Source organism: Oryza glaberrima, chromosome 9 (genome assembly GCF_000147395.1).
Source record: "Oryza glaberrima chromosome 9, OglaRS2, whole genome shotgun sequence".
In the NCBI taxonomy this organism is placed as follows: Eukaryota; Viridiplantae; Streptophyta; class Magnoliopsida; order Poales; family Poaceae; genus Oryza; species Oryza glaberrima.
This window is the reverse complement of record NC_068334.1, coordinates 16,901,311-16,923,948: the sequence shown is the minus strand read 5'-3', so window position 1 is coordinate 16,923,948 and position 22,638 is coordinate 16,901,311. Positions and strand designations below refer to the sequence as shown.

The following is a 22,638-nucleotide window of genomic DNA, read 5'->3' as shown; positions in this document are numbered from 1 at the left end:
AGAAATTAATAAATATCACTCTCAAATATAATATTTTCACGACTTAATAATTTAAAATTATAAAATAATAAAGTTGAATTTTACTGGGGCGTCAGTTATGTAAGCTTTATATATATGATTTAATAAGGGTACATAGTGAAAACGATCCTTGATTTCTAGCATTCGGTATTAGATAATATATGCTGTGTCATACAGTTCAACATATGCTCAACATATGCTGTGTCATCCTTGCAAGAAAAGTCAACATTTAAATGCCTATTATACCCTTACAGATACCATATTAAAAAATAGAAAAAGAAAGTAAAAACAAACAGAAGGTGCCGTCAACCTTATTACTGTTTGTTTTCTCTCTCTCTTTTTTTTTTCCTTTCACTTTTTTAAGTATATCGTTTAAACGTTGACCTTACACATGCAAGTATAACATGGTATATATGCCCATACGGGTTTAAGTCAAAACTCTCTAGGTTTGACTAAATTTGTATAAAAAAATAATAATATCTACAATATCAAATTAGTTTTGTTAGATTTAACATTGAATATATTTTGATAATATGTTTGTTATGTATTAAAATGTTAATATATTTTTTATAAACTTGATTAAACTTAAAAAAGTTTAAATAAGAAAAAAAAATCAACAACTTATAATATGAAGCATAGGGAGTACGTAATAAAATTTAAAGTCTCATTTAGACAGGAATATACCCTATGCACACAAAAAGTCTTCTCCCTATTTCGGGCTCTTCACCTAGATCTGGCTGCACAACTCATCAAGGGTGCAGATGATGACAACGAAGGGATCAGGCTAATCTAATTGCTCACATGAAACATTCGTCGGTGACGGCGTTCACCTCCTCCTCTAGTGCTAGCTCCTCCTATTTCTAAGGGTGTGTCCGTGTGTGCCTGTGTTCGTTAGGCAAGGTAAGGGACGGTTATGGAGTACTGCAATGCTCTTGCAACTTGCTTTAAATTAAAAAGAAGTCCTGCATACAAGTATGTGTGAATATGTACTGTATTTGATTACTACTACTATTTCTGCAAGTTGCATTTACTGTATAAAATAATAATAATGCTTCTTCATCGTACACACATCCCCCTCCCTAAAAAAAATAGAGAAAACTTTACGGTATTCAGCCGCCCACGTCAACAAAATTACGTACTATACGCGATACCTGCGCTGTAGAATATCTCTCTCTTTTTTTTTTTTGAGAACTCCACTGTAGGCTATCTCTCTATATATTCTCTATATATATAGGCTAGCTGGAGCGCTGACCTCGCAAACAACGGGCACACAACCAACAAAGATGAAGTTGCAGTATACACGGGCAGTTCTTGCCAGCCTTTTTTGTGTCTGTCTGTCGGCTGTCTGGGTGGCGGCAGCAACGGCCGATATACCGGCAGGGCAACGCCCCGGTTGCCCGGAGAGGTGTGGCGACGTCGAGATCCCGTTCCCATTCGGCATCGGCAAGCACTGCGCGATGCAGACGAAGTATCCGTTTGATCTCGACTGCTTGGACGTGAATGGCACCAAGAAGCCTTTCTACAACAATACCGAGGTTACCAAGATTTCGGTGCAGGAGGGCAAGGCATGGATGAAGTTGGGCATATCCAGTCAGTGTTATGACCACGTGACAGGCCATATCCTGTACGACAGCAACGCAACGGCAGAATTCGGTGATTCACCTTTCTGGCTATCGACCGAAAACAAGATCATCGTCATCGGATGTCAAACTATGGCTTATATGGAGAGCAACGCTGTAAGTATATATATCTCTTAAGCTTATCATTTAGAGGCGTTTTAATAAGCACACCATGTTAAGTATACAAACAGGGAATCGGCCGGGGACTAGGGGGGAAAGAATTCCCGAAAACTGTCGCAAGGCCAATACCGTCGTTTATCTAGAATTTCACTTGGCAAGTGTATTCTTTTTTTTTTCTCCCAGCCACATGCAAAATGTACATACTCTATCCGTTTTATATTATAAGCCGTTTAAGTTTTTTTCTTAGTCAAACTACTTTAAATTTGACCAAATTTATAGAAAAATATTTTAACATTTTTAATACAAAACAAAAATATTATCAAAATATATTCAATGTTAAATTTAATGAAACTAATTTGGTGTTATATGTTATAAATGTTGCTAATTTTTTCTAAAAACTTGATCAAATCTAAATAACTTTAACTTTAGAAAAAGTCAAACGACTTATAATATAAAATGGAGGGAGTACTTATGAGATAGAAGAAGTATATATAGGAGGGAAGTTTTTGGATGGGCAGCAGTGATCCGATATGATTTTGCCAAAAACCGGTTTCTCCCAAGATTCTTGTCACTATCTACACGCTTTGATCATCTCTTTACTTTTTAAGACTCGTCTATTCCGTATTTCCGCTCACACTATGCTACCCACGCCACCCACGCCACCCAAAGTAATAGGGAATCTCATCCCCTTTGATTTGTGTTTGTCATGTTGTGTTGCATTTTTGTTCCACCAACCTAGCAATCAAGTGGACTGTAATATGCTGCCACCCAATTTTAACTAGTCCTTAATTCGCGTAATGGCCTCCCATATGGATTTGAACATCTGACAATCCTCGAAAATGTGTTGTCTCAAGGCTTCTAAAACACAATTGGTAGAAATAGTTATTCAGCTAGCCACCCTCTGATTTGTAGTCTATCAGAGATCTAAATTCTGTTCAGAAGGAGTAACCAAGAGAATAACTTGCATTTGGAGGGTTCCCAGATTTGCCTTGCCCCAGCTGATTGTATTTGGCTAGCAAATTGCGCTTGATATGCTAACTGCTAATTCTCAAAAAAAAAAAAAAAGCTAACTGCGCACTGTGCTATTGATCCAGTGCCCGTCAGCTTCCAAATTAATGATGGTATATTGGATTCCTTCCGTTAATGCTGTGTTGTTTCTCCATAAGCAAAATCCCATACTTTGTAGAAGTCACTGACCAAGGCCCTCCAAATATTTCCATGAAGAAAAGAAAAACTGGCAAATCAACAAGAACATCTTTTGCGCTCAAGAGGGAGATGGATTCAAAAGGAGCATAAAGCTTCATCTATTCATCCTTCTTCTCACCACAAAAACTCAGCATATAAATCAAAAGAAAAACCATATCACAAAGACAATAGAACACATAATTTACAAATAAAGAAGCAAATTAACTCAACACGTACAACTCACACCTTTCCATGCACAAGATTTCAAAGAAAAGTTAACAAGATCTCATACTTAGTACAAGCTTGAACACTTCTCAAGAAATGTAGTCTGAAAGTAAACCAGCCTATACAAATGCTCCTTTTTTCTCATCCAAGGTGCGACCCTGCCAGGGTAGGGGGTAAGGGCGCAAGCGGAGAGGCAGCCTTAAGCCTAAAAAAAATAATTTAGGGACCCTGCCCCATAATATACATCAGTATAAATATTAGTTATGGTCCAATAAAAATTAGGAGCTACTGTACAGTATACACTACAGTTTTTTTAATAAAAGACTTTTAAATATAATGTAGTATAATTTGAGATTATATTGTAACTATAATATGATTATAGTGTAACTTATATGTAGTTGAATAAAACGTTCATGCAACCGGTTGGCTAGCAGCACGACATCCACCTCACATGTTGCATGTTCAACTTGTACGTATTGCACAGATTTTTTTTCCCCTCTCCGCATGAATATCAAGGTGATCTGACAATCATAAATCTGAAGGTTTTGGTTGAAAAATTGTCGAACATTTTTAATTTAATTATCAATTCCGGTAAAAATCATAGTAAGGTATTCTTGCTCAAATCCTAGAAGGTGTAGCCATCTAGTTTTTTTTTCTTCTGCGCATGTTCCCCAGCTAATTCAGGGGACGTTGTGTTTGTGTCCGTGGCGGTGCATACCACATGTGTCTCGCTGCCCGGGGCAAATCTAATGTGGGTTAAGCCCCCCCCCCCCCCCCCCCAATTTCCCACCCTGTTGGATCCCTATGGGGAGGAGAGAAGGGGAGGAGGAAGAAGATCAACCCCCCTCCAAAACCTAACTAGACCCACCATAATGATTTCATTGCCATTTTTTAATATTAAAAAAAAAAGCATGCTGCTTTTATAATAAATAAAATATGCTTCTCTAGCTTAATTTAGTCTTGTCCATTGACCAAACGTCGCCTCAAGTCGCCTGCACGTCAAGGGACCAAACAAACCATTTCCGTGCATAGATGACCGACTCTATAGTAGTGATATGAGTCACTATGTGCAACTAGTGAGGTTGCCAATGCGCATTCAACCATCAAGATTGTCAATATTGCTCCCTCCAAAAAAGATCGTCAAAGTAGTATGTTTTCACAACAAGAAAAAAAAAACAGATACACACTATCATATAAGTGTTTATTCTTTTTTTAATAAAGAAAACAGTGGCAGAGTTCACTACTTCTTGGTCTAATAGTACATATGCAAATTCCACAGTACGTAATTGGTTGCTTCTCGACATGTAATGGTTCAACACCTGTGAATGGATCTTGCTCCGGCGGTGGCTGTTGCCAGATGGATGTTCCAGGACACATATATAGTTATGATGGTTATTTTGATGAAGATTACAATGATAGCAAAATATGGAGGAGCAGCCCTTGCAGCTACATGGCGATGATGGAGGATAAGGCCTTCCAATTTAGCACCACTTACCTCAACTCCACGGTATTCAACGACACGTACAAATAGGGAGTTCCAGTTGTGTTGGACTGGGTCATAACATTGGATACATGTGAGAAGGCTAAAAGCAAAACCACTTCCTATGCTTGTGTTAGTACAAACAGCATCTGCAATGATGATCCGAGTGGAGGTTACCGTTGTAATTGTTCACATGGATATGAAGGAAACCCGTATATTAAAGATGGTTGTGAAGGTACCATAGTTACTTTTTCGTTATTCTTCTTCCTTGATATGACAATTTCAATCAAACTTGCAATGGTTGCTTGATTTCAGATATCAATGAGTGCCTCGACAATGTTACTTATCCTTGTCCGGGGATATGCAATAATACAATGGGGAGTTTCACTTGCTCATGCCACCAAGGAAACTATATGGAGAATGGCACTTGCATACCAAATCGGAAGTCCGGTTTTCTTGCACTTCCTATAGTAGGTTGGTTCCCCTCTTCCGTAATCACTAGAACTAATGATAACGCCAACCATTTGTGCACACCAATATGAGAATTGTTAATATATAAATTTTGCATGCCTTATTAGTCATTACACATGGCTAGCTCATGGATCTTCCATAATTCCATATCTTAGGCCAATCCCAACCCAAGACACTAGACATAGTTTCCATAAACTCCACATCATCAAAAAAAACTAGTACAAGACACTCTGTTTCAATGCAAACACCATTGTTCCATACTTAGATTTAATGCTACTTATCTCACATGATGTCTTGGATGTTGTGTAAAAACCATGCATGTCTCATGCAAGACCTGGTTTCCTTTTCTTTCCTCATTTATTCACTTGCCACATCATCTTTCATCCTAGGTGGTAGCTTATTTAATGCTATGGACACCATTCTAGTCATTGGGTTGGGACTGGCCTTACTAGTCATTCACACAAGCTTTTATGATTGTGTAGGCACAAGTGTTGGACTTGTCATCCTAGTGATCACCATAACTTGTGCATGCTTAATTCATGATAGAAGAAAGCTACAGCACATCAAAAATCATTACTTTCGACGGCATGGTGGCCTGCTACTATATGAAGAGATGAAATCTAAACAAGGTCTTGCATTCAAAATCTTCTCGGAAGAAGAATTGCAACAGGCGACAAACAAATTTGATGAACATCAAGTTCTAGGCCAAGGAGGCAATGGAATTGTTTACAAGGGACATCTTAAGGACAACTTGGAAGTAGCAGTAAAAAGATGCATGACAATTGATGAGCAAAAGAAAAAAGAGTTTGGCAAAGAAATGCTAATTTTATCCCAAATCAACCACAAAAACATTGTTAAACTATTAGGTTGTTGCCTTGAAGTGGAGGTCCCTATATTGGTCTATGAGTTCATCCCAAATGACACACTTTACCATCTCATCCATGGAAACTATAATGGTTGGCACATCCCTCTGGTTACTCGCCTACGGATTGCCCATGAGTCTGCTGAGGCACTTGCCTACCTCCACTCTTGTGCTTCCCCACCAATCCTCCATGGTGACGTCAAGTCGTCAAACATCCTCCTTGATAGCAACCTCTCAGCAAAAGTTTCAGATTTTGGTGCATCTATCCTAGCTCCAACAGATGAGACGCAATTTGTTACACTAGTTCAAGGAACTTGTGGATACCTTGACCCAGAGTACATGCAAACGTGCCAATTAACAGATAAGAGTGATGTATATAGCTTTGGAGTTGTTCTTCTAGAACTTCTTACACGCAAGAAGCCGTTCAATCTTGATGCGCTTGAACATGAGAAAAGCCTGTCTATGAGGTTTCTCTCTGCAATGAAGGAGAATAAGCTCAGTGATCTATTGGATGATCAAATCAAGAATAATGAGAATATGGGGTTTCTTGAAGAGATTGCCGAGTTAGCAAGACAATGCTTGGAGATGTCCGGTGTAGATAGGTCATCAATGAAGGAAGTAAGAGATAAGCTTGATAGGCTGAGGAAAGTCATCGAGCATCCATGGACACACGATAACCCAGAAGAATTGGAGAGCTTGCTTGGTGAGTCATCATGTGTGGTCATCTCAGAGGTTGAGAGTACAGGAAATTTTAGCATTGAAAGGAAAGTTGTCAAGGGTTTGGAATCAGGGCGTTAAGCAGTACTCTCTCTGGTATAGCTTATGTCCAATCCTATTGTGATTTATCATAGATTCCTTGTAGAGCCAAGGAACTCTTACTCATCTATGTCAATTATTTGTGTAAAGTTGAGATCTTGTGAAGGCAAGGTAATTGTATCTGTTAGAATATCCTCCTGGTATCACTACTCTTGGTAGATTGGGATTCAAAACATGTATTTACTTTAAGACAGATCATTCATCTCTCTTGTAGATGAAAAGGAAAGTTATACAGTAGAGTGTCAAATTTAAGAAATTCTTGCCAAAGGTAATAGAAGGGATTGCATATTTGTGTTGGAACAAATGAGTAATTCTTTACATGAGTATAAGAGTGAATAGAATGTGTGCAAAATTATTTGTTGTATGAAAAAAAATTGGTGAAGTTTCTCTAATAAAAGAACTTTTAGTCTTATCAATAATTAACCGCTCTCTCTAGCTACAAAGATGAATTATGGATTTTCTATATTTATTTCTTTTAGATAATATGCTTCTCCTATTGATGAACAACTAATTTCTCATTGATTCTTTGTGTATTAACAAAACAATTAAATAATGCATCCTATCATTTTTCTAAAGAACTATAGGCTATGGTTTTTTAAACGCTTTGATAACACCTTGGGGACATTTATAGATATCACTATATCTTTAATTGGATAGGCAACATCGCAATTTCAGAAATCATTGGCTCATGAGGTAGATAGAAAACTCTCCACAAGGAAGGAAAGAAACTTAAATAATTCTAAGTTATACCTTTGAACGGAAAAGAGGATCAATAATAAAAGGAAATTAACAAGATAAGAAGCCTAACAATGATTTGTCTATGTATGTATGCACATTTTTCTCTAGTCTCTTATAGTTATTAATGCATTGATCATAAACGAATATTTTGTTCTTGGAAGCAAAACAGTTTAACACGTGGCGAACACTGGAGGGGTCAAAAAAAATTGAAAAATCCCCAAAACGCAGGAAGCTGACCGAAGACTACTAGGTAAGTATTTGCATTGGTAGAATGAATTGTAGATTGTGTGGTTTATATAATTGTATTGGTTGTTTTGGTCTAGTATCTGAAGTTCTGAACTGAAAACGGCCAGAAAATGTGAAGGGTGGAACTATGTTAGTAGTCTGTGCTTAGAATTTCAGAGTTAAATTATTTATAACCATGCCTACATATCTTTTACAAGTTTATCCAGTCGGTAATTGTTGTGCCAACTTCTTGCTCTTTTTTAACTGCTTACTTGCCACATACTCCGTCCGTCTCATAAAAACCAACCTAGTACTGGATGTGATAGATTCGTAGTACTATGATATATTACATCTAGTCCTAGATCTTTTTCGTGGGACGGAGGGATAATAGCATTCCAAAGAAAGAGAAACGGATGCTTCTATGGTTGTTTTTCCTCCTGAGTGACAAGACGGGTTGTTTGGGCAGCCATGCACGCGAATGAAGCAACCTTCAAATTCCTCTTTAATTTCTACCACTACAGAACAAAAAGGATTTCAAGATCAAATCTGGTACTCTCTCCGTGTCACGGACTCGCGTTGGGCTAGACATCCATGGTGGATTGTGGCCTGTTAGGCCCAATATGCTACATCAAGTAATTACTACAAAAAGGAACCAGGCACAATGGGAAGGGGATCGAAGAATATAAGAACTGAAGCCTATTGCCTGGCTGTTCCCTCCCTCTTGCTTCTTCCCAAATCCTACTCTATTTCCTCTGATTTCCTGATCTCCTTTCTACCAACCCAATCTCCTGCTATTCCTTGTCTAAACTCTTCTTTCTCTCTGTTTTGTATATGAATATTTCAGTGGTTTGATGCTGGTTTTGCTTGTGCTTACTTGAGGTTGGCTTGATCTGTCAAAATTGATGTTGGAACGTAACACTCCGTCCCGATATAAATACAGTTGTAAGTTTCCGTGTTTAATATTTGACTGTTTTTCTTATTTAAAAAAATTGTGATTAGTATTTTTATTGTTATTAGATGATAAAACATAAATAATACTTTATGTGTGACTAATTTTTTTATAAATTTTTTTTAAATAAGACGTATGTCAAATGTTAAATAAGAAAACTCACATCCGCACTTAACTATATTTAGATGCAGCCATGCAGGTAGTACATTTTTTTTGCCGTACTGCTCCAGCCACCTAGTACCCACCCACCAATCATGCAAGCAAAATTTGTCGGAATGAAGGTATCTAGCAAGAGCATTGAAATGTACAATGTGTCAACAATTCGTTAGTCCCCTCAGCCTGTGTTCTTCTCCCCGTTTTTTCAACCCACATCTCTCGTTTTCCGCATGTATATTTTTCAAACTGCTAAACGGTGTGATTTATAAAAAACTTTCTATATGAAAGATGTTTTAAAAAATCATATTAATCCATTTTTTTAAAAAAATAGTTAGTTAGCACTTAATTAATCATGCAATAATACGAATTTTATTTTGCATGCTAGGAAACCCCTCCTCCCGAACACAGCCTAAAACAGAGTAGGATATGCTGAGCATTGAACGCGCCCAGGTGCGCTACTTCTATACACGATGTCGTGAAGGCAAATAGCTGAAGCCTAAATGCATGAATGGCCGCCACCACCACCGCCAACCATGATGACGCAGTTAGTGGCAGAGCTAGAAATTTAACCCTTTAAAATCAGTTACTACTAGTTTGTATTTAAATGGAGTCATTTCTATAATTTTTTGAATTTGTACATGAAAGTTAAAATTTGTAGGCAGTGGCGGCGCCGGCGCCCGGCCATCACGCGCAATTGCCTGGGCACCATGCGTACAGCAACACACTGCTCCAATGCATATGCAGTGTATTACTCGTTAACCATATACTTATGCCATGTTTAATTCAGCTTAGGATTATTTTAATCTGGATTATTAGGAGTAAGCTGAAACAAATAGATAGCTTATTATGATATACTTCCTCCGTTTCACAATGTAAGTCATTCTAGCATTTCCCACATTCATATTGATGTTAATGAAACTATATAGATATATATGTCTAGATTCATTAATATCAATATGAATTTGGAAAATGCTAGAATGACTTACATTGTGAAACGGAGGGAGTATTATTATAATCTATAAGCCATATTATTATAATCTGGTGAGCCACTCTAAAGGTGCTTTTCTTAGATTATTGGGTGGCAAACAACTAACAAACAGATAATAATCTAGAGAAACAAACAGCTAGCAGCTTATTCTATGTCGGCTTATTATAATTCAGCTTATAGTAATCTAGTTCTATAATCTAGATTATAATAATCTTAAGCTGAAATAAACATAATCACTTTGTCTCGTAAGTTCTAATGAAGATTAATTAGATGAATAATCAGATTATCAGAAAACGAGATAGCAAGGACCAAACCATCAAACTGTAGTTATAAAGGCCAAAGCAATACAACCTACTAGCACCGATGTTCAAGATGACACTAGCTTTAAAATCTAAATTATCAGCGATAATATTAATCTTGTCTAGGCTCCAAAAAAATTTAAAGATCTGCCACCGTTTGTAGGGATGTTTTTCAAAAACGACCCCACAGATTGTGCATGGATCCGACACGCAGCCAAACGTTTAGCGTGTGTCAAGCAGAATAGGGGATTCAAGGAGATACAATTGCAGGATTACCGTGCTTTGGTAGGGAAATTGCAAGCAAAAGCGGCTGGAGGGCGCTGGGAGATTGTGCTTCCAGAGGACCTCGCGCCCCTGCTTGAAGTGGCGGCGCTGCGTGCGCCCGCGCTTTACTGCCTCCTCGCATGGTCCCTTCCTCCCTCTCACTCTCTCGCACGGGCTGCTCCTGCCGCCGCCTCGGTCACTCTCTCTCCCGGCGGCGGCGCGGACGAGGCCGGCATTGGCGTGAGGGGAGGAGTTCTCTTGGGTTTAGGAACGGCGACGAGTGATGTGGGTGGTGGCCCAGGTGGGAGTGACGCCAGTTGGGCTGGAATCGAGACGCTAGGTAAGAAAAAAGTATACCTGGATTCCCTTAACTATCGTCCGAGTATGATTCACAACCTCCAACCACAAAACTAGGTATATCGACTCCTCCAAGTATCAAAACCGGTGCAAACAATGTCTCTTGGTGGTTTTGGAGGTGGTTTTGGCTGACGTAGCACCCACGTGGCAGTCTTGACTGAGTCTTTATCCTACGTAGCGCTTACGTGGCATCAGAATAAAAATAAAAATAAAAAAATATGTGGGACCCATATGTCATTCACACACACACAAAAAGTGGGACCCACATGTCATCCTCCCTCTCTCTCCCTTATCTCTCTCCCTCCCTCCCTTATCTCTCTCTCCCTCAAGAGCGACGGCGGTGGCGATGGCCGATGGGAACGAGGCGGAGGGGAGCGGTGGCGGCGGGGAGCGGCGGCGGCGGCGGTTGCGGTGGCGGTGGGGATGAGGCTCGCCGCCTCGAGAACTCCATCCGCCTGCTCTCCCCGACGCTCGTCCACGCGCGTCATCTCTGGGGCCGCCGCCGCCGGCCGCGTCGACCTCGTCCTCTAGTTCTTCCGCTTCGCCTACCGCCGCGCCGGCTTCAACCCCGAGCCGTCCACCTTCGCCCTCCTCATCCCGATCGTCGCCTCCCACCACATGCTCAACCACGCCCGCTGCCTCCTCGACACCATGCCCTCCTTCTCCATGCCCCCAAGGAGGCCACCGTCGCCGCCCTTATCGCCGCCTACGGCAAGGCCAACATCCCGCAAGAATCCGTTAAGCTCTTCCGATGCCTCCACCGCCACCGCCGCTCCAGCCAAGAGAAAGGCCGGGGGAGAGAGAGAGATAAGGGAGAGAGAGGGGAGGAAGAAGGAAAGGAGGGGAGGATGACATGTGGGTCCCACAATACTTTTCTTTTGTGTGAATGATATATGGCTCCCACATATTTTTTTGATTTTGTTTTTATTCTAATACCACGTAAGCACCACGTAGGACAAAGACTCGGTCAAGACTGCCATGTGGGCGTCACGTCAGCAAAAACCACCTCTAAAACCACCGTGGGACATTGTTTGCACCGGTTTTGATAATTGGCGGAGTCAATATACCCGGTTTTGTGGTTGGAGGTCATGAATCATACTCGAGCGATAGTTAAGGGAGTCAAAGTATACTTTTTCCGTAGACTAATTTCCTATGGGAATAAGTTCATATGAGGTCCCTTAACTTGTCAACGAATCTGATTTTCATTCTTCAACCGGAAAACCAGATATAACGGGTCTCTCAACTGTCAAAACCAGCACAAAATAAGACCCAAGACGATTTGGATGGCAGTTTCAGCTGACGTGGCCCTTGCGTGGCTAATTTGACTCGGTTTTCATCTGACGTGGCATATAAAGCAAAATTTAACAATTTAAAAAATAAAAAAATGTTGGACCTCATGTCGGTCAAATAATAAGATTAAATAATAGTGGAACCACATGACAGTGGGTCCCATTTCCCCACCTAATCCCCTCCTTTCTCTATCTCCTCCCCATCTTCTCATTTGTGAGACGGCTCGCCGCCAGTGCCGAGTCACTACTGCCCAAGAACCCCCGACCTTGACCTCAATCCGTCGCGGGCGGATCTGGCAGCCCCTCGCCGGCTGTTGATTTCGCCGCCCGATCTAGAGGACGAGCACACCACCGCCAACTTCATCACGCAGCCCAGGTCTTCACCAATTCCATCGCCACCTGCAGCCATGTCCACCTCCGGCTCCCTTAGCGTGGCCCGCTGGCACGCCCGCGACAGGGCTCCTCCTTCTCTACATTGCTCCGACGGCTTCTGCGACCTCCGCCTCCCCTAACGATCTCAGCCCCGGCCTCGCCTCCCTCATCGACACCCTTGCGTCGGATTGGACCGACGCTTCCGCCGATGCCACCGCTGCTACTCACTGACGTCTCCGCGCGCACCTGCTCGCGCTGGCAACGGGAAGCGCAAGAAGCTGTCAGGCTGCGTCAGTCGCATCCGTGCCCTTAATACCACCGTCGCCGCCGTCGAACTCCATCTCCGTCTCGAGCGTGGCGGCGATGGAGGGCGGCGCGTTCTTGGCGCGCGCGGCGGCGATGGCACTGGAGTTGTCGTCCTCGTCGGCGGAGCCTGCGGTCGGGGCGCTCCGACTCCTGCAGCTCCTGGGCCAGCAGCGTGAGAAGCCACGGTCACCACCACGGAGGCCGCGGAGGACGACGACCCGTTGGAGAGGAAAGCGGCGGCGAGGGTGTCACCGCTGTCGGTTCACTCCACCTGCCGCTAGCCTCGCTCGCCGAGGTTGTTGCCCGCCTCTCCCCAAAAGAGATGAAACGTGAGGATGAGGAAGAAAGAGAGGGAAGAGGGAAGAAAGGAGTGAGGATGACATGTGGGGCCCACGTGGGCCCCACTATCTTTAATTATTTTGTGTGTGAAGCTGACATGTGGGCCCGTAGTTTCTCAAGGACAACACTGAAATAGCTGTCAAGAAATGCATGACAATGGATGAGCAACACAAGAAAGAATTCGGTAAAGAAATGCTAATCCTATCCCAAATAAACCACATAAACATTGTTAAACTACTGGGATGTTGCCTTGAAGTACAAGTTCCTATGCTAGTGTACGAGTTCATCCCAAATGAAACACTATGCAATCTCATCCATGGCAACCATGGCCAGAACATTTCTCTAGTTACTCGTCTGCGGATCGCCCATGAGTCCGCTGAGGCACTAGCCTGCAACACCCATGGACGCAACAAAATCCTGAAGAATTGGAGAGCTTGCTTGGAGAATCTTCTTACATTATAAGCTCAGGAGCCTCGAGTACAAGAAATTTCAGCATCGAGAAGAAAGTTGTCAAGGACCTAGCATCAGGGCGTTAAGCTGGAATCTCTTTGCCACCCAGCATACATCATATCACCATGTCGTACCGCGTCGTATTGTATCATAGTTTTCACTTACCCTAGAAATTCAGCCTCAGTTATGTTCATTATTAATTATTTTTTGTGTAAAAATAAAAAAATATTGTTTCTGTACACCTTTAGTCTTTATGGGACTGTGTTTCATCATATATGAGAATAAGAAGCAATCATACGAAGTCAAGTTAATGTTCTATCACTGTACTATTTTCCCCACCGATTTATGTGATTCTGTCTACCGTGTGGTAATTGCCTATGGTACACTTGGTTTCAGCATTTTCTTGACCAAACCTTACAAGATATGCTGACCCATGCATCTTGCAACCCATCCTAACCAACTTCTAAACCCAAAAAATGTTGTCTCATCGTACTCGGTTGCGCATTGACAAAAGCTGCGTTTGGTCCGGACATTTTCAGCAATTCGATCTGTAAAAATTAAGTTATCAATGCTGTGTTTTAATTATAAAAGCTGTGTTTGAAGCGGATGAAAATAAAAATTAAGTTGACACGCATAAAACGAGAAAGTCATTAACTAAGTTTTAATTATTACAAACTTGATAAATATATTTGATATTTTAAAGTAACTTCTAAATAGAAAGGCACATAATACACCGTTTAGTAACTTTAGTATGCAATCGAAGTAAAATCTGAATCTTAACTGAAAATAATAGAGCTACAGCTCGCAATGGAAAATGTACCTTTGTAGTTTTGCACGCAACGGAGCATCACGCGGAATTCACCGTTCGAAGTCACAAGACCCTGTGGGCTGTGAAACAGTCAAGTCTTCTATGATACTGAGCGGAGCGAAGAGAACCGGAACTGTTACTAGAGAAGACCGACCCTGTGAAGCCCCCCAATTGTACCCAAGACCCATAAACATCGCTCGCCAGGTCGCCGAGAAATTGTGTGATATGGACGAGGCCAGGTTTTCTCAGGTGAACGCAGCCTGTTTTTACTCAATTTTTTTCTTGGATTAAAGCAGGGCCAATGTGATGTGAACGGTGGCCGATTGGTACAGTTAGACTATCAGCCACACAAATTTAACGGATCAAGTTTATTCACTTATCAATGCTGCTATCACGCATGACTGCCAAGTTACGTCAGTCGTTCGAAGTCTTCCGTTGCTATGTGTAGTTAATAGAGCTGGAGATCGATTACGATGGAGGAAAAACATTTTGAAAAAAAAAAAGGTATATGCACTCTTTCTTTTCTACGTAAAGACCCGGGAGTCAGTCGTCGTCCATAATTCTTGGGATATACTTCATTTATGATCAAATATACACTTTCTGAGATCTTATTCCCTCTGTCCCATTTTATGTCCCATTTTAAGTACAACGATAAGTTTTGTGCCTAACTTTGATCGTTCGTATTATTTGAAATTTTTTATAATTAGTATTTTTGTTGTTTGAGATGATAAAACATGAAGAATACTTTACTCATTACTGACTTATGTTTTTAATTTTTTTTAAAAGTTTTTTTAAATAAGACGAACGATTAAAATTAGGCATATCTGGTTTTGCGGTTCGAGAACGTTTTTTATCCCGATGATAAGTTGAGGGACCTTCGGTGTACTTTTTCCTTTCCCATGGGAGCACACTCTCTAGCTATAATAACTGGATTGTCGACGTGGCACTCATTTGGATTAAAAACCCACACAAACTGTCACAAACCAAGAAAGTTACTGCACCAGTTAGTTCGAATTTCAAGTTGTTGTTCTAAATCATATCCATCCGTCGCAATTTACTTATAGAAAAATAGAAAAAAAAGTTTGGGATCTGGAGTTAAGGGCTTGTTTAAGGGCTTAAGTTTAGAAAAATATATATATCAACGGGATGGCCAGACAGAGGATTAAGGTCTTGTTTAGTTAGAAAAAAATTTGCCCTACATGTCACATCGGATATATGGATAGACATTTAAAGTATTAAACGTAATCTAATAACAAAATAAATTATAGATTCCACCAGGAAACTGCGACACGAATTTGTTAAGCCTAATTATTCTGTCATTAGTAATATTTAATGCAGTACCATATTGTCAAATTATAGTGCAATTAGGCTTAAAAGATTCGTCTCGCAATTTCCTGGCGAACTGTGTAATTAGTTTTTTTTTTGTCTATATTTAATACTCCATACATGTATCCAAATATTCGATATAACAGCGTGAAAAATTTTATTTGGAAACTAATCAGGCCCTAATACGAGCAAGACAAAAAATAGTCTTTTTAGCTGGTGCAACACTTGTCTACTCCAACCTCCAACTTGTTCCGGGGGAATCACACGTCTCACTGTCTCAGTCACACAAGACTTGGACTCATTCATCAGTCTCCACAATCGTGGACCGACTGCTACTGTACCTCTTGGAAGCTACTCCAGCTAGCTAGTTGCTCTGATATGCTCTGAGCTCAACAACAGCGGCATTGACTTGGCAAGTCTCCCTGGGACCCTAGAGTTAATCCAGCCAATTAGAGCGACATATACTAAGCTGACCGGCTGACTGAGTAAAGCGTGCATGGGCGAGGGCGAGTATTTCGTTGATGGACCATCCTGAATCCTTTAGACGCCACGTATTATAAAATATAGCAATCGGGATAAAAGACATATTTTAGTAGTATGAAATTGAACAAGAACCTATCTATTATATTATTAAAGACATAGAAAAAAGAGTCTCCACGTTCGCTCTCATGGTCTAGAAATTCTCACATTAATCGAAGAAAAAGAAAAAGCAGTGTCCATATATAAATATAATTTAGAAATAGCTGAAATTCAGAATTAAAAAATAATGAATATTAGAAGAGGATACTAGAGTCCATATAGAAATACAATCTAGAAATAGTTAAAATTCGGAATTAAAAAATAAGGAATATTAGAAGAGGAGACTAGAGTCCATATAGAAATACAATTAGGAAATAACTGAAATTCGGAATAAAAAATAAGGAATATTAGAAGTAGAGTATAGAGTTCATATAGAAATACAATTAGGAAATAATAGAAATTCGGAATAAAAAATAAGGAATATTAGAAGTAGAGTATAGAATCCATATAGAAATACAATTAAGAAAAAAAATAGAAATTCGGAATTAAAAAATAAGGAATATTAGAAGTAGAGTATAGAGTCCATATAGGAATTTAAAACTAACTAAAATTCGGAATAAACATAATAAAATTAAAGTAGAGTTTAGAGTCCGTATAAAAATATAATTTACAAATAACTAAAATTTGAAATTAAGAAAAACATGGGAAGAAGAGTTTAAAGTTAATATAGGAATAGAATTTAGAAGTAACTGAAATTCGAAATTAAAAATTAAAGAATATTAAAAGATGAGTATAGAGTCCACATAGAAATACAATTAGAAATAATAAAAAATCAGAAATAAAAATAAATAATATTGGAAGAAGAGCCTAGAGTCTATATAGAAATACAATTTACAGAAAATTCAAAATTAAAAAAAAAATATTAATAGACGAGTCTAGAGTCAATGTAGGAATATATATAATTTACAAATAATTAAAATTTGATATTAAAAATAATTAAGAACTAACACATATATAAAATACTATATGAATATTACACATTAACATTAGTAGTTTCGTAAAGTTATTGTAAAATTTAAAATTATGTTATTATTTTAATATATTTAAATAATATAATGAGAAAATATATATGCTATTATATGAGAGAAAATATAATGATGCTATCATGCTAGTTTAGATTTATAGAATTAAATTATATCAAATCTAATACTAGTTTAATATATTTTAGAATGTTTGTCTTTGGGGGTTGTATTTTTCTCCTGCTATATTTAATGAAAAAGCGTAATCTCGTGTGGTTTCTGTTAAAAAAATATATTTTAGAATGGAGAGTACATGACAACAGACTTTAATTCCTCGTGCGTGTGCCTAGCTATAAGGAATTATGTCATTTAAATTTTTTTTAAAGAAGTAGCAAAAGGATATGCCATAGTATAAAAGGTGATAGGTGGAAGGATAAAATAAGACAAAAGTTGATAGGTAAAGAATAAACTAGTACACAAGTTGATAGATGGGAAAATAAAATACTATCTTAAGATTACAAAATCCCAAAAAAATAAAAGGGTAAAATTATTTATATACATGGACGAAAGTATCATATCGGGAATGATCAATAATCAACCACCAGCTTTTATTAATCACATACTGCAGGGCAAGCTGCCCAGGGACAGTAAAGCGGATATCTCTATTTAACACACACCGCGTCACGCCCCAGCAAAGCACACACTCTCCTGTCTCCTCCAGTCTCCACACACACACGCAATGACTAAGCCTCTTCCCTCCACCATTCTTCTGATCTGCGTTTCAGCCATCGGGATGGTAGCCGCCGACGTCCCCGTGGCTGGACGCCCAGGCTGCCAGATGAGGTGCGGGGACGTCGACATCCCGTTCCCCTTCGGCATCGGCGATGACTGCGCAATCCACCATGGCTTCAACATCATCTGCAAGCCTGTCAACGGCACCAAGAGGCCTTTCAAGGGGCCGTTTGAGGTGACGAAAATCTCTGTGCGCGATGCCAAAGCCTGGATGAAGATGCGGATCTCTTGGCAGTGCTATGACTCGGCCTCGAGCAAAATGAAGGAATGGGTGGATTTCCAAAACTTCACCTACACGCCCTTCAGGTTCTCATACGAGGATAACAAGATTTTCATCATCGGTTGCAATACAATGGCCTACATGAGAGGTGTTTCCGTAAGTATCTCCTCATATTTATGCTTTGACGACATTTTGCTTATATTAATATACTAGGCGCTCAGTACTGATCGTTACATAATCTCATTTAATTTAACGTCATAGATACAAATTAACATCTGTGACTTATGCAGTATGTCATAGGTTGCTTGTCCACATGCTCCGATCAACCAAAAAATGGTTCTTGCTCTGGCGCTGGCTGTTGTTCGGTGGATGTCCCGCCAGACCTGGGTTATCTTGAGGCTTACTTCAATAAAGACTATAACACCTCAGAAATCAGCTACAGCAGTTGTGGCTACGTGGTAGTGATGGAAAAGGCTGTGTTCAGCTATAGCACCACTTACATTCCCTCAACAAACTTCTGGGATGACTACAACGGGACTGTTCCGGCCGTGATGGACTGGATAATTACATGGGAGACATGCGAGGAAGCGAAAACGAACATGAGTTCATATGCTTGTGTTAGCAACAATAGCGAATGCCTCAATTCAACGAATGGGAGAGGTTATCGCTGCAAGTGCTCCAAGGGGTTCGATGGCAATCCTTACGTCAAGGACGGTCTTCTTGGATGCAGAGGTCTCTCTGTCTCTCTCTCTCTCTCTCTCTCTCTCTCTCTCTCTCTCTCTCCCTCTCTCTATTCAGCAAAGTATACAATAAGAACTTATATTCACGAAAGTTTGCTTTGTTTCAGATATCAATGAATGTCTTGATAACACTACTTATCCATGCGCTGGAATTTGTGAAAATACAATCGGGAGTTACAAATGTTCTTGCCCTCAAGGACAAAATGAGCTGGCTCGGGGTGTCTGTGTTCCAGATCAGAAGATTCAGAAGTCCCAAGCTTGGGTGATGCCTGTTGTAGGTACGTACTACAACTAGCAGTAGATATTCTTTGCTAATATATATTTACATATTGATTATCTTATTAGTGCATTGGTACGTACTACAACGCTTGCTTTTCTAAGTCAAGTCGTCGTTTGTCCTAGTATTGTTATTGGCTGACAAATTTATATTCGGCAACCAGGGGCAAGTGTTGGATTTGTAATACTTGTGATCATGGCAACTTGTTCGTACTTGATCCGCGAGAGAAGAAAGCTGCAACACATCAAGCAGAAATATTTTAAGCTACACGGTGGTCTACTGCTGTTTCAAGAGATGAATTCAAATGAAAGGAAATCATTTACAATTTTCTCAGAAGCAGAGTTGCAGCATGCTACAAACAAGTTTGACAAAAACCAAATTCTTGGCCATGGTGGTCATGGCACTGTTTACAAGGGACTTCTCAAGGACAACACTGAAATAGCTGTCAAGAAATGCATGACAATGGATGAGCAACACAAGAAAGAATTTGGTAAAGAAATGCTAATCCTATCCCAAATAAACCACATAAACATTGTTAAACTATTAGGATGTTGCCTTGAAGTACAAGTTCCTATGCTAGTATATGAATTTATCCCAAATGGAACGCTATCCAATCTCATCCATGGCAACCATGGCCAACACATTTCTCTAGTTACTCGTCTACGGATCGCCCATGAATCAGCTGAGGCACTAGCCTACCTCCACTCCTACGCTTCACCACCCATCATCCATGGTGATGTCAAGTCCTCCAACATCCTCCTCGATGTTAACTTCATGGCAAAAGTCTCCGACTTTGGTGCTTCCATCTTAGCTCCACTAGACAAGTCACAGCTTGTCACGCTAGTCCAAGGGACTTGGGGTTACCTTGATCCAGAGTATATGCAAACATGTGAATTAACAGATAAGAGTGACGTTTACAGCTTTGGAGTTGTTCTTCTAGAACTGCTCACGAGGAAGAACGTTTTCAACCTTGATGCTCCTGAAAATGAGAAAAGTTTGTCAATGAGGTTTCTCTCAGCTATGAAGGAGAACAAGCTAGAGAATATATTGGACGATCAAATTAGCAATGAAGAGAACATGGAGTTTCTCGAAGAAGTTGTAGATTTAGCAAAGCAATGCTTGGCAATGTGTGGTGAGGATAGACCATCCATGAAGAAAGTTGCGGAGAAGCTCGATAGGCTGGTTAAGGTAATGCAACACCCATGGACGCAACAAAATCCTGAAGAGTTAGAGAGCTTGCTTGGAGAATCTTCTTACATTATAAGCTCAGGAGCCTCGAGTACAGGAAATTTCAGCATCGAGAAGAAAGTTGTCAAGGACCTAGCATCAGGGCGTTAAGCTGGAATCTCTTTGCTACCCAGCATACATCATATCACCATATCATACCGCGTCATATTGTATCATAGTTTTCACTTACCCTAAAAATTCAGACTCAGTTATGTTCATTATTAAATTTTTTTTGTGTAAAAATAAAAAAAATATTGTTTGTGTACACCTTTAGTCTTTATGGGACTATGTTTCATCATATATGAGAATAAGAAGCAAATCATACGAAGTCAAGTTAATTTTCTATCGCTGTACTATTTTCCCCACTGATTTATATGTGATTCTGTCTACCGTGTGGTAATTGCCTATGGTACACTTGGTTTCAGCATTTTCTTGACCAAACCTTGCAAGATATGCTGACCCATGCATCTTGCAACCCATCCTAACCAACTTCTAAACCCAAAAAATGTTGTCTCATCGTACTCGGTTGCGCATTGACAAAAGCTGCGTTTGGTCCGGACATTTTTCAGCAATTCCATCTCTAAAAATTAAGTTGTCAATGCTGTGTTTTAATTATAAAAGCTGTGTTTGAAGCGGATGAAAATAAAAATTAAGTTGACACGCACGAAACGAGAAAGTCATTAACTAAGTTTTAATTATTACAAACTTGATAAATATATTTGATATTTTAAACTACCTTCTAAACAGAAAGGCAGAGAATACACCGTTTAAATCGAAGTAAAATCTGAATCTTAACCGAAAATAATAGAGCTACAGCTCGCAATGGAAAATGTACATTTGTAGTTTTGCACGCAACGGAGCATCACGCGGAATTCACCGTTCGAAGTCACAAGACCCTGTGGGCTGTGAAACAGTCAAGTCTTCCAAGATACTGAGCGGAGCGAAGAGAACTAGAACTGTCACTAGAGAAGACCGACCCTGTGACAGTTCTGGTTGCCGAGAAATTGTGTGATATGGACGAGGCCAGGTTTTCTCAGGTGAACGCGGCCTGTTTTTACTAAATTTTTTCTTGGATTAAAGCAGGGCCATTGTGATGTGAACAGTTGCCGATTGGTACAGTTAGACTATCGGCCACACAAATTGAACGGATCAAGTTTATTCACTTATCAGGTCGCTGTAAATTTCCTTGTACTGTTGTACACACTGCTGAGACCAGTAGCTAGGCTAGCTCACAGTAGTTCGCTTGCGGGAGGTTTTTCCTGTGTGCCATTAAGAAAGATGGAGCATGTCTATGTGCCAATAAAAAGTTCGAGCCTCCCTCTATGCCATCGTCGAACTTTATCACGCCCTCCACACCATTCCGTCGCTATTCTGTTTTGGTTTAACCGTTTGGCAGCTCTGACATGTAGGCCCGGGCGGAAAAAAATGTCTCTATTGCCCTTTCTTCTTTTGAGTGCGAGAGAGAGAGAGAGAGAGAGGGGCGGTTGAGTGCGGCGGCGCGGCGGCAGCCTGGAGGAGGACAGGGAGGCATACATGCGTCTCTCAGTGGTGTCGTCGTCGGAGAGGGGTGGTGGTGGTCGATTCCTCCGGTTTCTTCCTCTCACTCCTTCCCCCTTTCTCCCACGCGCGAGCGCACACAAGCAGCGGCAGCCAGCGCGCGGTGGCGCGGCGACGGCCGGGCACGGCGGCGCCTGGTGCTTGGCGCGGCGGCACGGTTGCAGCAGCGTGGGTCAAGGTGAGGGAGGGCGATGCGGGTCCGACGGCCGTGGTGGCCCTTCGGCAAAATGGAGGAGGAGACGGCCGGGGAGCACCGTCGACGGAGCGCCAGGCAGGAGGCGGTCTGGCGCCGGATGGGGAGGCAGCCGGCGGTGTCGCTGCCTCGGCTCGGTGGACGGCGGCGCCGGTGGAAGAGAAGGCTGTCGTGCAGGGCGACGTGGCCGTGGAGGTGGAGCTCGCCGCGGAGTCGGCCTGGCCGTGCGCAGCGGCAGCACTCACGCGGGCCGATTTGGCTGCGGGCGCGGTGGAGGACAGGCGCGGCGCTGGCGATCGAGCGGGCGGTGGCGATGTTCGCGCTCGCCGCGGAGTCGGCGCGGGCGGCAGCGGTGGAGGACAGGCGTGGCGCGGACGGGATCCGGCGCGCATCGCTCAGCTCATCGGCCCTGGCGTCGAGCCGCTTGAGCTG

The 22,638-nt window shown here is 41.1% G+C and overlaps 1 protein-coding gene and 1 pseudogene across 1 annotated transcript; both read left to right on the top strand.

The window, feature by feature from the left end:
- The first annotated feature begins 1,301 nt into the window (after positions 1-1,301).
- Positions 1,302-6,784, top strand: LOC127785078 (putative wall-associated receptor kinase-like 16; annotated as a pseudogene).
- Positions 6,785-17,844: 11,060 nt separating this feature from the next.
- On the top strand, positions 17,845-20,809 carry LOC127784025 (putative wall-associated receptor kinase-like 16). The gene is made up of 4 exons (XM_052311202.1): positions 17,845-18,368; positions 18,503-18,944; positions 19,060-19,230; positions 19,393-20,809. The coding sequence occupies exons 1-4, from the start codon at positions 17,940-17,942 to the stop codon at positions 20,565-20,567; spliced, it is 2,217 nt and encodes a 738-aa protein (XP_052167162.1). The 5' UTR covers positions 17,845-17,939; the 3' UTR covers positions 20,568-20,809.
- The last annotated feature ends 1,829 nt before the right edge of the window (positions 20,810-22,638 follow it).